Below are 16,251 nucleotides of genomic sequence, written 5' to 3' on the forward strand. Positions count from 1 at the left end.
AGAATCACAAGATGACGCTACATTACACATCTGTAAACTGCCAACAATCACAAGCTGACACTACATTACACATCTTATTTTGATTTGAACTTGGAATTGTGAAGGGGCGTACTTATCTGTCTACGAGCCCTCGATCACGAAACCTGAGATTCAGAATTGTCCCAGATGTGTTCATTTTAATCAAACTCAATATTTAAGATTTTCAGTGAGTAAAAGCATTCTGTATACAGGGTATCCCAGAAGGAATGATCAATATACAGGGATATGACAGGAACATTGAAGAATGGACTCTAAAATGCATACCTCTGAGAGTTTATGTGCACTTGTTCAGTATAAGAGAAGCATTTCACAGCATCGAAGACGAACACGTGCTCATAGCTGCTTTGAATGATTGTTCCTGTCATATCCCTGAATATTGACCCTTTCTTCTGGGTGTGCCATCTAGTTTTGAAGTGTTATTTATCTGTGAAAAATTACTGCTGATAGCGAATTGAAGTTATGTATGAGTGTTTCACTGCTTTAAAGTAGGTGTTATAGATACACAGTCACATTATTCATCTAACAAATGACCAGGTATTATTGTTTATCTGAATTTAATTATACATAATATAAATTCTTTTTTCACTTTTGTTCTGAACAAAGTCACAAGTTGCTCAAGGTGAAATTCAACTGTTATGAAAGTAATGTTAATCTATGGGTCTAACCCCTCTTACTTACAGAATCTTAACAACTTTTGTATCACTTGTGCAAAATACATTTCATTCATTTCTACTCAGTGTAGGATGTAATCATCAATAATCACAGGGCAACGCTGAAACAAAATACTGATGTGTTCAAAATATCACTAAATTGAATGGGAATACTAAGATCCAGTAACATTTGCTTCTTAACTAACTACCTATTTTGGTGATGGAAAGATTATCACATTAATTATGATAAGGCTGCCACCGGTCACAACAGAGCTTACGACTGATATTGTGTACCAACTGGTATGTTGTGTACCAACTGGTATGCTATGGCCTTTTCTGGCCTGGCCCGGCCTGGCAGTGAAATGCCCGTCACCATGTGTGCAGCAGTCAGCAATTTAAGAGTGCTAGCTTACTGAGTGCATTCGCTCAGTGCTACTTGGAATTATTCGTTGCACACAAATATGCTGAAGGTTATAAATCAAAAGCACAATACTTTATATGTTCTACAGTATCTATTTATTCTGTTAACCAATTTCAGCTTTAAAGTCTGTATGTATGGTTGTCAAATTTTAAACACTGATTTATTTATTTATCTATTTATTCATTCATTTATCAAAGCATCAAACTTCAGCATTCAAGATATATACATAACAACAATTATAAAGCAATTGCTAATTTTACATTAATATACATTAAAAGAATGTTAAACAAAAGAAAACACATTAAGTTGCAGACAGGCAAAATGAAAAAAAGTGTTACACAATGAGCTTTTGGCCAAAGCCTTCTTCACATACGAAGCAGGAACATTTCATGCACACATGACTGCTATCTCTGGCCACTGCAGTCAGAATGCAGAATACTGTTCCTATCTCAACCTGGACTTTTCATTGTTTAAACAAAAGAAATGAAGACACAGACGACAATCTAAGCAGCTTTAACCCAGTATTTGGCAATCACAATGCAGTAATCAGGTCATCAATGGTGCATCTTGCAGGACATATTCTACATTGATATATTTGCTCTGGAGTGTGCTGAACTTGGTTGGTTTGTGGAATTAAAGGGACCAGACTGTGACGGTCATCGGTCCCTTTTTCCAAAAAAAAAATTAAAACCACCCAAAGAGAATAAAAACGAACAACAGGAAAGACAGCAGACGACACATGACAAGAAATACCCCGACAAAGAACAGACAAAACAAATTAAAATCACACCGAGTGTGACGGTGGTTGGCCAACCATAGAGAAAAAAAGGGAAAAGGCAACCACCGAGAAACGCATTAAAAAAGCAGACTAAAATCATAGGCCATAGCCCAGAATCAACACAAAAAACACACACATTTACATTAAGCGATAAAATCCCCCTGCCCGAATAAAACGCAAAACTAAGTCCGCTATGGCAGAGTCGTCAGTTAAAAGCGCAGGGAGCGTATCAGGCAGCGCAAAAGTCTGCCCGAGCACAGTTAAAAGGGCGCACTCCAACAGAATATGGACCACCGTCAAGGACGCCCCACAACGACAAAGAGGTGGATCCTCACGACACAGTAAATAACTGTGCGTCAGTCGGGTGTGGCCAATGCGGAGCGGACAAAGGACGACGGAGTCCCTGCGGGTGGCTCGCACGGATGACCGCCAACAGTTGTCGTCTCCTTGATACGACGGAGTTTGTTTGGCACAGGCAGGTTGCGCCATTCAGTGTCCCAGAAATCGAAAACTTTGCGGCGTAATAGTGTCCGCAAATCAGTCGCCGGGAGGCCAATCTCCAGAGGTGGTTTACTGGTGGCCTCTTTTGCCAGGCGGTCAACATTCTCATTGCCGGGTATCCCAACGTGGCCTGGGGTCCACACAAGGACCACAGAGCGGCCGCGACGTGCAAGAGTATGCAAGGACTACTGGATAGCCATCACCAGACAGGAATGAGGGAAACACTGGTCGAGAGCTCGTAAACCGCTCAGGGAATCGCTACAGATAACGAAGGACTCACCTGAGCAGGAGCGGATATACTCTAGGGCACGAAAGATGGCGACCAGCTCAGCAGTGTAAACACTGCAGCCAGCCGGCAAGGAACGTTGTTCGGAATGGTCCCCTAGAGTTAGCGCATAACCGACTTGACCAGCAACCATCGAGCCGTCAGTGTAAACAATGCCAGAACCCTGATACGTGGCCAGGATGGAATAAAAGCGGTAGCAGAAGGCCTCTGGAGGGACTGAGTCCTTCGGGCCCTGTGCCAAGCTCCCTGTGCCAAGCTCCTTGACGCATACGGCGATCGGACAACCCGACCGGGGCCGACGGTCTGGCAGATGGACGACTGACTGCGGGAACAGGACACGGTAATTTGGACGCCCGGGAAAGCTAAAAACATGGGCAGCATAAGCAGCCAGTAATTGTTGGCGTCGTAACCGCAGCGGAGGGACTCCTGCCTCCACTAGTATGCTGTCCATAGGGCTGGTGCGGAAAGCACCAGTGGCAAGGCATATGCCGCTATGGAGGATTGGGTCCAGCACCCGCAACGCAGATGGGGATGCTGAGCCATAAGCCAGGCTCCCATAATCCAGGTGAGACTGAATTAACGCCTGGTAGAGCCGTAACAGGGTAGATAGGTCGGCGCCCCAGCGGGTGTGGCTCAAGCATCGCAGAGCATTGAGATGCCGCCAACACGCCTGTTTGAGCTGCCGGATATGAGGCAGCCAAGTCAACCAGGCATCGAAAACCACCCCCAAAAACCTGTGTGATTCCACCACTGAAAGAAATGTGCTGAACTGATAATGTGAGATAATCCCATTTCTACATATTGTCTTTTGTCCTTGTGACCCAAGTTCTGAGCCTGTTTAGTTTTCTTCACATGGGCCTTTCTTGAGTAAAACCAGCACCTGTATTTTCCAGTGGTGTCATCCAGTGGTATTCAGACCTCATCTTCCACATACATAATCAGGAACACATCATTTATCTGTTGTTTCCATTAAACTTTTAATGGCCATCAGTTGTGAAGGAGGAGATTGGTGTGGTCATATAACAGGTGTTTATTGGATGTAGATGACTTATACCTATCTCTGCATGCAGCTATCTCATGCCTGATGTCTGGAGGGGCAATTCCAGCTAAATGGTAGAGTTTACCACACAGTGTAAGTTTCAGACATCGAGTAATTAGTCTGCATGACTCATTAAGAGCAATATCCAATAGTTTAGTGTGGGCAGAATTACACCAAAAAGGATAACATTCACCTAAAGTGAAACACAAAGATTAAGCTGTAATTTTAACTTTTTTTGCTGCTGCATCCCAGACTTAAATACTGATGATGGCCTTTTGACCCAAAAACTGGTTAATACACAGTATTGTGCTTTTCATTTACAATTATGAGCTTTCAACCATGAAGCGACAGAAGGATCAGTTAATGTATAAGTATACTGAACAGATATACACCATGGAATCTCATCTAGAAACTATTTTTAAAAAGCTAAAAACTGCATAACACATTGTGGGAGTTCAGTTAATTTATAAATTACCTCATTGCTGGTCTTCAACTCTAAGAAATTTAAATACCTACTTGCAGGACATGAGATGGTAATATGTACGGACAGCTGCAGACCTATTCTCTAAACGATACATAGGGTTGTTCATCAAGGGTGCTTCCATTGTATCTTGGTAGATGTAGCCAAAGTTCTTGATTGCCACTTGCTAACTCGGTTGAACTTCTCAATATAAACACTCCGAATATGTATTACTCATTGTGGTTCAAATTCTGTTTTTACTTTTGATAAAGTGAACCCTGGTTATACAATGTCATCTCATAATTCCATGGCTGCTTAGTTCATTAGAAACAAAATTCCAATGATGTTGCTATAAGAAGAGTTATTTACGAACAGAAATCACAGTACATGAAAAAGTCAGCTTGAAAGTATATATTACTCAAATTTGTTGTATTTCACTTTTTGTGCCTTTGGTTGCACAGCTTCCTTATGTTTCAGCACCATACATTTGTTTGTCTTGGGCACTGAATAGTAATGCCAGTACTATCACTTACTTCTTTAAAATCAATACTTCTTGAGAGCCTGAACTATTTAAGTCCTGCCTGGTTCATTATGACTTACAGTAATAGTACTGTTCTTTTGATGCCTAAATCTTCCTCATTGATGCTAAATCTTGCTATCAGTTTTTCGTTTGATGTACCAGTATTGTTTAAACTTCTGCCAGTTGATCGCACACTAGGGTTGCCGCAAGTGAGGGTCTAGTTAACTTATAAATTACCTTGAAGCTGGTCTTCAGCTGCAAGAAGTCTGTGAACCCCTGACTCGTTGATAATTCTGTAGAAGAGTTCAACTTCTACCAAAACCAGAACATATTAATTCTAACAATGGAAAATTCAGGATGGAATATAACAATGTTATGAGAAGGACAGTTGCTACTCACTATATAGTGGAGATGCTGAGTCACAAGACGGGCACGACAGACTGCAGTCGTGTGTGCGAGTCACATTTGCATGAGCATGAGTGTAAGTGTGAGTGTGTGTGTATTGTTGACGAAGGCCTTAATGGCCAAAAACTATAATTCTGAGAGTCTTCCTGTTGTACATATTAAATCTGATTTATAGGAAGGCTTTTATTGTGTATTTAATTATAAAAGTTGATCAGATGTTAAGTATCATTATTGTTATAGTCTTATGGTCATTGGTATTCCTTGACCCCGTGGCTTTTTCAGAAAAGTCTTTGCCACCTCTGATTTCTTTGCAGATCAGGACACCAAGCACAGCTTTAATTTTCTTGGGACAGCATGGAGCCCACCCTGAATACCTCAGACAAATAAAAAAACATACAAAACAAGACTTGCTCCTTAATAAGTCCTCTTATAATAAGGAAACTTTTAAGTTCTGGATGGCGTCCTAGGTAACAAATGAACAGGGCTTCTGCTAATAGAGCTTGCTCCTTTATATTCAAAATTTGTACAAGATTTCATCCTCAATCAATTACATGATTTGTTTCTAAAAATTTTGGCTACAAAACACCTGGAAAATCTCATTCCATCACAACATTAATACTCTGAAACTGTTTCAATTTTAAACCATTGTTTTAAAAAGAAACTGAAGTCATTTTTGCTTCGCAATTCACACCCCAGCAACAGACCCAATAACTAAATATGCATTTAAGATTAAGCCAGTCGTGTCCATATATATACAGGGTGAACCCAAACTTTTGGTGTTAGATACCACTCCAAAGGAATTATGTGAATCCTTATGTATTCTTACCAGGCAATGATACTTGCAGGTAAAAAACTTTAAATGACTAATAACAGAGGAAAGCATAAATATTGTGCAGATTCATTATTTGATTTGCATGTTGAAAACCGTGCTGAGGGACAGTGCATGTCTTCACAATGTTCTTAGTAGCTTCCCTCAGTTTAAATACCTGCACAGGCACAAATATAGGTGCTCTTAGCACCAAAGGCCTATTTTGGATAAGCCTGAAGTCCTTTGACAGTATGTATTTGTTGGCTACAGTTATGATGTTTACTCAAACAAATGAAATGTTAATGAAGTATCATTCACATTTATTCATTCTTTTGACATATGTCTGCATAGAGATTTAAAAAAAAATTTCATATCCATTTCAATTGTATGTGTTTATGGAAAATAAAGTCCAGGATGCAATGTGCGGCTTCATTTGTCTGAGACTGCAGTCGTGTGTGCGAGTTGCATTTGTGCTAGAGAGAGAGAGAGAGAGAGAGAGAGAGAGAGAGAGAGAGAGAGAGAGAGAGAGAGAGAGTTTGTGAGTGTATATTTTTGACGGAGGCCCTACTGGCCAAAAACTTTGTGACAGTCTTTTTGTTGTGCCTATTTCAACTCGGCGTCTCTGCTTCTTTCATAAATACGTTCCTATATTATTGAAGACAAGTAAAGCAGCACTATTACATTTCCATACAACAATAACTAAGCAAGGAGGTTAAGTCTGTCATAAACGAACATGACAAACTCAACTGACAAAAATTCTGAAGTAGTTCTGAGAATTTTGGTATAAGGGGCTCTTGGTCTCAGGGGCTCATTACAAACGACATCACGATTGGATGTTTTACCTGAATTATGTTTATTAATGTGAAAATACCTTCACAACAGTGAAAAAGACTTTATTAATATGCAATCCCCAATACAACACGAAACACAGAGTAATGCAACAACCCTCATATGCAAAGTAACACGGTGTAGTTGGCTTCACAGCGTCATAAAGGCCAGGAAATCTAACAATACGCAATTACTCTGTAAGGAGTGCCAGATACCAGGGGAGGAAATCCGAGTCATTCACAGGATCTGTAACGCCATTAAAATCTTCCCTCCTGGAAGTATTTAATTAATTTACAACATCTTTTATGACTCATTTGCCAGGTACATCAGGGTCCTCCTTTCCCAAACCCTCTACCTCAGTGATGGAGTATGGATTCATCCTGTAAATAGAACCTCACTGTGAAATTGCATTTAATTTATAATGCTAATCAGCATGTTCCTGAACAAAACAAGATATTAATGAAACTGATGAATGTTAACCAATAGCACTGCTGTGCTGTTGTTTACCTTTACTACCCACTGAGCCTTTCCTAAATACTTGCTAAAAATCCTTACCTAGCATGTGATCCTCCAGACTTTCAGTCAAAATTTCAGGATCACAAGTTTGTCCATTTGCAGCAGGTTTTTCCAGTATTTCGGATGCCTCACTGGTTGTATTAATTACATATAAAATGCAGATTTCATTGCACTATATTTGGGCACAACCAAACTATGACTGGTGTAAGCTGCAGGCTGCCTCAGTGATTATCTTCTGGTGCTATTAAACAATAGAACAGTCAACAAATTCACACCCTGCAGAAAGGCTATGCCAAAATGTAAAAATTTTAAGGAAAATCTCTTAAAATAAAACCCTTCACTAAAACACCGCTTTGTCATACCACATTTTCCTTAAACTTTCTATATTTAGGCATAACTTATCGGTGGATTTGAATTTCTGTTCGGGCTTTATAATGACAACGGAAAGCTGCTGAATTTTTCTTTTATCAGAAAGGAAATCTTTGTCTTTCGTAGATCCTATAAGTCTTTGCTCCTGAAGTATTTCATTAATTTATGAAATCTTTATGACTTTCTGTCATTTTCAGCTAAACCAGGGTCCTACTCTCCCAAAACCTCTACATTTAACTGGATTACCTTAAACTTATGTAGCTGTGTATTACCTTATATGTCATGATGGACTTACCCAGCATTGAAGAGGACCAAATTGAAAAGTACCAGAGTGATTTTAAAATAGAGTAATACGACATATTATTTTCTAACTTGATTAAAATGAATTTATAATTTTTTGTTTGGTTTTCAACAATAAAGTCATGTATACTTGTATGATATAAATACTTAAGACAATATTAGCATCAAATGGGCAAACAGGAACAAACACACATTTTTCTTTGTAAACAGCAAATTATTTTTTTTCCATTTTTATGCATCTGGAGAACATGTGAAAATAATGTTAAATGATTACAATACATATTTACACGCTGAATTGCAGCACATCACATCCACCATTGACATCAAAATACAGTTATAAACTATATGCATGTGTATGACATCCATTAAAGCCTTGAGAATAGATTCTTGACTGAGCATACAGAATCCACTGTTAACATCAGTGACAAAATCATTTAAAAATGCCTGACTACTACTGACTAAAATATTATGCCATAAAAAAGCTCACTAATTTAACTTTCGTTTCTCCACTGTAAGGTGTATTTCTATCCAGGTGTATGTTATCTTTCAATTCTGATCAAATGAGGGAAGTCTGTACATTACATAACAATTTGGAAGAAAGATTGAGCACATTAGACTGAGGTTAGTACTTAGCTTCACAGTATCCATACAACAATGTTATGACTCTTCTCATTTCTTAGTCAGAGAGCTTTATGTGAGGGTTGGTATTAACAAACACATTAAAATTTAAGACATTTTACATCACTGAAGAAAAATAGCTACAGGATGGAACAGCTAAAGTTACAGATGAAAAGAACATAATAAAGACATATGATAGTAACAAATTTCACAGTTGCAAGCACATAACTTGCTAATGACTTGACTTTTCATGTCACTTATCTTCCTTTCACCTGTGGGGTAAAAACAATGCCCAACTCTTATCTAAGAACATGTTCTAAACGAGAAAAGCTTTGGCTCACTTAGCAACTCTGTGCACTGCATATCATGTGCACTGCATATCATAATGGCTGATTTTGCTTTTTTCCCTTATTGCACAACCATCCCAATCTTAAGTTTCTCAAATTTTATGTTTCCTTTCATTCATTGTGTTGCATAAAAAAAATTAAGCTCTACAAATCTTTTTAGACCTATTGTTGGATATTTCTGATTTGTCTGAGATCATTACCAGACAATACAGAAGATTTTTAAACAAATATGCAATTGCCTTACAAATTCTTTGGCAGCAGAAGAATTATCACTTATGTGAGAAACATCACAAAGACGGACATTGTGCATAGTGAAACTGCAAAAGAAAGGTCTTCCTTGAAACAAAAAAACTAGAATTTCAGGCCCAGGCAATTTTGTTATATATGGCTGCATAGCGCGTCTAGTAGTTGCGCACCACAGCATCACAGAGTTGTGAGAATACATGGAAATTATTTAGCAATACATGCAAAGTGAAAGTGTCTTAAGTACCCGTAAAAATTTGTGTCTTTTACTGAAACATCTAACGAACATATTCAACCAAGTACTGGTTCATTCCATTAGTTCTTGTTTAATTATCATCTTACATATGCTTCAATTTATTTTATCTTTCTCCATCAACCTCAGAATTTTATGAAGGGAGTACACCATAAGCATCATAAGAGGCTTGCACTGTAACTTTAAGAGTTGGAACTTCAAAAAATTTTAAGAAGTGGCTGCATGACAAATGATTCCATACAGCATCTCCTTGCACATTTTTAGGTAAATGTCACATCCATAAGTATATTCTATGTATCGAAGTAATTAATGTTTTATCAATTTTCTTGCAATAGAAAAACTATGCAACTTTAATTGAAGTATTTGACATTATTTCACTTCAGTTATTTAAGCACCACTATTCTACATTTAATATATTGAGCAAGTGAATTGTGTTCAATTACACCACAGTAAAAGAATGAAACAGTGTGAGATGTGAACTTGACTGCAAAAGAACAGTAACACTTACAGTTCTCAACATCTGTCATAATATGTTTAGTTACAGACTCACTCTTAACAAACAAACAAGTACTACAAAATTCTAATGAAGTTGAACTTTTCATTTTGACAACCACTGAATTTTTTTGTTAGCATGGTGTGTGCAGGAGGTTGAATTAGTCAGTCCTTCACTTAACATATCATGAAATGTGGTGAACTACTACTTCCATCAGTACAGAAAGACAAAGGATTAGGTTCTCATATGTACATAAGTTGCAATTTAACCAATCAGTGACAGAAAGACTCAATCATCTCCAACTGACAGAATAATTACATCTATAAACATTATTTAGTGATTACTTTTATGTCTGTTAACATCTCCACAATATACATTTCTGTAAGGGGGTGGGGGGTTGGAGGGGGGGCATAAAGGGCTGGTTAGTTTAATCAGTGTCAGAACAATGAATAATTTCCTCAACTGAACTCTTTCCAATAAGTATAACCACTAAAACTACACAGTTCCTCAGTCCGTTAGTTCCATTTGTTTTACTGTATTAAAAAAGCAATGGAAACAGCAGAAACAAAATTGTAAAGTACCAATATGAGGGAGAGAAAGACTGACAAAGTGATTTACACCAAAATATTATGATTATATGGAAATATGTTATTGAACACTTGGTGCTTTGTATGGACAGCGCAACAGTAGTTTCTCACAGTGGAAATGGGGGACATTTGTACTCAGTATTATGTAACGCTGTTACAGTTACCAAAACAATTTGGACAGCAAGTGATAAATTTAGTAGTAATCACTGCAAAACACAACATAAAAATATAAAACTACATAAAAAGATTATATTTGCCTAGTAAGTTATTAATGACTAAAACTCTGATTTTCTATTACCTAGCTAACTAAAATTGTACACTAAGTAAACTGCAACTAACACAAATTACATTAATTTGTGCATAAATTTAGAATTCAAAAATCACAGTCTATATTTGTAACAACATTAAAAGTTAACATTTTGTCATTGTATAATCAAGGCCTCACATTTCAGCTGCTATTGCTATAACTTATTAGACTTCTGTAAAACAAAGAAGTTATTTAAGACATTATGCTGTTAATTTATAAGACACTCTCTTATCCTTCAGTTATGTCCAAAGCATTTTTCAGTCACATGACAAAATTTTGATGTGACTTGGGAAGGATTGCGTTTTAAACTGCAGCACTGGCAACGTTATAGAAATAAAAATTATCAGACTTACATTCAAGATCACAGTACTCAGAACTGAGATGTAAATGAAATCTTAAGTGTTACTTGTTTTAAGTGTGTACTGATACTGTACATAAAAACTGAGTATATTATAGAATCAACTATCAGGTCATCATGTAACTTTTTCACCACTCAGAAATATGCTATTCCACTTGGGCAACAATAAAACACAAACAATGAAATATACAAATGAATAGGTATGTACAACGGATTTATAAATGAATGTCTTCACTGTAAACTTAAATCTACACTTTTTTTAAAAAAAAAAGATAATCACAAAACAGGCAAGTTCTCACTATTTCAAATAGTTTTTAATACAAAACAGTGTATTCTTAACAATTCTCATTTTTCATACCATTCACATTTAAGTTAATAGCAGCAACAACAATATACGAATGGACATATGGAACTCTTTGATGTGAATGTGTACTTGCTTTCAGTGATGCACCTGTACATCTTTCAGCATAATCAAGATTTCTTAAAATCCCAAGTGACATTCAAAGCAAGCTATGTTACATTTATTGCATATATCTGTTACAGACTAACATCACCGTACTCAGCATTCCATCGTTCGTAAGCTGACAAACTCAAAGGAGAAACACTGCGTCGAATCCTCTTCAGAGAGTCAACAAAGTCTTGAAAATTTATGTTCCGTACACTGTTAGGGTCCATACACCGGACTTGCTCAGGGTTAAGTTCTGAAATAAAGGTATTGCACAATTTAGTTATTTTTCTAAGTTAACACAATTCATTCCTCATAAGTAGTTGTAAGAATTCTTCCAACATTTGGGCAGCATTGTAGTTACTACATTTTGGCACTTTGGATAACTTTCATTCTGTTATCTAATTTAATCTTTTATAGTCCCATAACAAAATTGCACAATCTGTAAGATACACATCCAGTGAAACTTCCTGGCAGATTAAAACAGTATGCTAGACAGAGACTCGAACTCAGGACTTACTTTTCGCAGCAGGCCAGTACTGGCAAGTAAAGCTGTGAGGATGGGTCATGAGTCGTACTTGGGTAGCTCAATCGGTAGAGCACTTGCCTGCAAAAGGCAAAGGTCCTGAGTTTGAGTCACAGTCTGGCATAGCTTTAATCTCCCAGGAAGTTTCATATCAGCACACACTCCACTGCAGAGTGAAAATCTCATTTTGGATGCATAAATAAATATACATCATATGGTTGGAAAAAAAAATTATTCAAAATTTTGTAAATCCTAACTGCTATTCTTTATTTTCATTTAAACTGATAAATGATGAAACATATTATTGATCTTACAATAATTAGACAAGAAATAAATATGCACACATTGCACATTTCAGTACTGATTACAGAGGAACCAGCCAGAAAATATTATAAGACTGAGGATATCTAAAATGAATGTAACCTAATAAAATACAGATCTTGTCAACTTTCATGTGGATACGACTACCAAAAAATATATACCAAAGAAAGAACAAGACATTCTTTATTCACAAATGGAGGGAAGAAGATTATTTGCAGATTATATAAAAACAAATGTGGCTCTAGGTTAGGAAGAGAACAATAGCACAGCAAGATGGTGTTCTTGTTTTGTAAGCAGACAGGATTTGTGTTGGTATTTGAATGAAATTTCAATGTAAAAAGACTGTAACGGGAATTAACACCCCAGACATTAACCCTCGCAATACCAACACATTTTCATTTTCAATAATGCACAGTTTACGCTCACCACAAATTCATTAATTGTTGTCAACTTATATAAACAACATACTTTTTAAGACGGTTGTGATGTGTAAATATGGTCCAGAACATGAAAATATCTTTTAGCACACACTTGGCAATATCATCACACTTTCAATAACGTGTAGTACTATGACCACCACCAAAAAAATTTTAAAAATGCAAATTTCGTTAATTCTTGCTTACATTTACTCAGAACATACTTTTTAAAGATATCAACAATACAGCAAAAGACAGACTGCTACTTACTATAAAGGAGACATGTCAAGCTGCAGGCAGGCACAATTAAAAAAGACAGTGTGCCTGTCTGCAACTTCACATATCTTCTTTGCGATAAGTAGCAATCTGTCTTTTCCTACACTGTTGATATTCCTACCTGGAGTTTCCATTGTCTGATTTTTAACAGATATGTTAATGTATAAATAATGTCCTGAACCTGAAAATATTGAATGCGACATGGACTGGGAAAAGTGGTTACGTTTAGCTAAAAAATTTAAACTTATGGAATCTGGTAGAGTAATTCACTGAAAACAACAAATATTTTTTCTCAACATTTTAAAATATAAAGTACCTGACTAGATTATAATATTTTCAAAAGTTGGGCACAAAGTAACGCTACCCCATAGTGTTGCGAGATTTAAGTATTTAGAGAGAGGCACTCCTCTCTCATTTTCTTAACAATTACGTAGAAAAATGAATCACAACGCACACAAAGCCTTTTATGAAACCTTGCCAAACACAAGTTTATAACCAGAAGAATGTTTCTTGGTAACTGACAAGACACAATTTGCAATTCTCCAGAAACTTCATATACATCATGCTGTAGTGAATGAGTCCTTAGGTATTAAGAGCAAGTAGCTGAAATTGTAAAACTGCACAATATGTGCACCTGTAAGAGTGACAATGTCAGCAGGGACACTAGGATGCAGGAGAGACTGTGTTTTTGTTGTCAGGGTAGCATGGCTACGCGACTGATAACAGAAGCTTCTAGAAAGAGCCAACACAGAAGGACAACATGTGATCACATGGGAGGTGCATCAATGTGAGACTTTATAAATGGCCTAAAGGCCAAACATGTTATATCTGTGGAAAGCTAGGGCATGTAGTGGTGACTGTCATACATGTTGATGGGAACAGGGTCTTGAAGCAGTGCCTGGAAAAAAAAATGGATGGGCTATCAAAATAAGAATGAGAAAATGCAGATGGATAGAACGAGAATGTGAAGGATGGTACAATGAAACAGATTTTCTAATACCAGTAAAATTCTCACAACCTACTTTGTTGGGGAGCAGCACACTGTGCTCAGAGTCAAGACACATAAGTGCGTGTTTTATGTTTAATAAGAGGGGCCACTATGCAAGACAATGTAACGAGTGTGGGTTGTCGGCAAAAAAGAAATATAAGAGGCCATAAAACTGAAAGGGAGCGTAATGGGGTAGTCGCATCGTGCCTTGTTGGGCAAAATATATCTTGTTGACTGCATGAACAAGAACAATAGAATTGTAGTGCAGAAATAGAAAATTGAATCCTATCAGGTTTCTGATAGATAGTGGAATACTAATAAGTCAAGTTTTAAAAAAAAAGTTTTGTGGAACATTTGGATGTGTGGTCCACATGAAGGTTTTAGGGCAACAGCAATCATTAATACTGTTGCTAAGATGGAAGGTGCTGTAGATACTGAACTGCAGGTAGCAAGGAGAGAAGCACAGAGTTCATATTATTGGGGCAGAGGTAGATCTGTCGTTTGAGAGTCCATTACAAAGAGATTTCTAACTAAATAGAATGTCGTGATAGATTATGGTGCAAAAAGCTTATGGATTCATGGGAAGCAAATTGAGTTACACACAGGATGGTAACAATAGCGCCCAGAAAGAGAATTTCATAAAAAAAGATTTTAGTGAAAGTGCAGCAGTAGTTGCTGAGAAGTGAAATGTTAATGTGGAAGAGGTAGGAGCTGTGAAAAAACAAGAGCCAGTTCAATGGCGGTAGGAGCCACAGGCAGACAATGTTAATTTGGTTGCCATTGGAGCTGTGAAGCCATGGAAATATCGTAGTGTGAGGAATACCAAGGGAGACTAAATAGGAAGAGAGCAAGGACTGATAATGGGTTTCAGAGAGGAACAAACTTTTGAGTGTGTGTAAATGTAAGAAAAGTGTTGAAAGGTATCACTACAAAACAGGAACTAAGACCAGGAAATTATGTACCCAAAGCACTGCTAGTGCTAAAAAATGGCACCAGTAAAACGAGTGTGTTAAATATAACAGAAGAAAGTATAGTGATTAAGTGTCAAGTGCTGATAGCAGAAGTAGCGCCACTCACAAAGGTGTCTGAAGTGGAACAAGTGATGACAGTACAGAAAGAGAAAATCCAGGGCCAGTAAGTTAAACGACCACCTCAGAGTCAAACATGTTGATAATGAAGAAATAAATGTGATAATGGAAATATGCATGACATACACTGATGAGCCAAAAATTATAACCACCTCTTTAATAGCAAGTTATTCCACTTTTCAAACCGAGTAAGAGATTCTGCCCGACGTGGATTCTTCAAGTCCTTGACAGGATTCCAGGAGTATCTATCCTCTGAGACCACATCCACCCCTGCATGCATTGTGCTTTTCCTTGGCAAGACGGCATCTACCAGCAGGACAATGCAACATGTTGCACAGCCTGCAGCGTATGTGAATGGTTCAAAGAGCACCAGATGACCTTACTGTACTTCCCTAGCCACCACACTTCCTGGATTTAAACCCTATCAAGAATCTATGGGGCCACCTCGATTAAGCTGTTCTGCCATGGATCCTCAAGTGAGAAACCTAGCATAGTTGGCCATGGAACTGGACTCTGCATGGCTCCACATCCCTCTTGGTTTTTGCCAGAACCTCATTGACTCTCTACCTGCACATCTCACAACAGTCCATGCTGCAAAAGGTGGTTATTCAGGTTTTTGACAGATGGTCACATTAATCGGGCCAGAAAATGCAGAATGAGAAATTCTTACTATCTGCTGGCTAGTCTAACATTCCTGATTGTATTTGTTTGGCTGGAATTTCACAGTATGCACAGACCACAAACCAGTTGGGTAAGTCATATCTCAGATCAGATACTCAAAAATCAAGTTTCAGGTGCTTTCTCTAGAATAAGAAATCTCAGAATACGACTAATGAAATGAAGAACAGCGGAAAAAGACACGAAGGAAGAAGTCCCGATAGAGAGAGAGCCAAAACAGCTACGGTAGCCAGGGTAAATGGATTCATTTAAGTCACTCCTGATGTTGTATGTGACAGAGATAATAAACCAACTGGAAAAAGGGAGATAAGATGTGGGAGAGCAAGTTCCCTAGGCCATTTGCATGATCATGATGCACGGGCAGTAACAGGATGCACATCTGTGCAG

At 37.7% G+C, this 16,251-nt stretch overlaps 2 protein-coding genes across 3 annotated transcripts in view; one reads left to right on the forward strand and one right to left on the reverse strand.

Moving 5' to 3' along the window:
- LOC126169358 (mediator of RNA polymerase II transcription subunit 29) overlaps nt 1-11,706 on the forward strand; it is a 62,479-nt gene extending 50,773 nt beyond the window's left edge. The window contains exon 6 of the transcript XR_007535456.1: nt 11,670-11,706. The gene's annotated coding sequence lies outside the window, so the exon portion shown is untranslated. The remainder of the gene's footprint in view (nt 1-11,669) is intronic.
- Nucleotides 11,392-16,251, reverse strand: part of LOC126169332 (spastin) — a 487,567-nt gene continuing 482,707 nt past the window's right edge. For both annotated transcript variants that reach the window (XM_049920634.1, XM_049920633.1), the window contains one exon: nt 11,392-11,827. In XM_049920634.1, the coding sequence (XP_049776591.1) occupies nt 11,664-11,827 (164 nt within the window). In that variant the 3' untranslated portion in view covers nt 11,392-11,663. The remainder of the gene's footprint in view (nt 11,828-16,251) is intronic.

Source organism: Schistocerca cancellata, chromosome 1 (assembly GCF_023864275.1).
Source record: "Schistocerca cancellata isolate TAMUIC-IGC-003103 chromosome 1, iqSchCanc2.1, whole genome shotgun sequence".
Taxonomy (NCBI): Eukaryota; Metazoa; Arthropoda; class Insecta; order Orthoptera; family Acrididae; genus Schistocerca; species Schistocerca cancellata.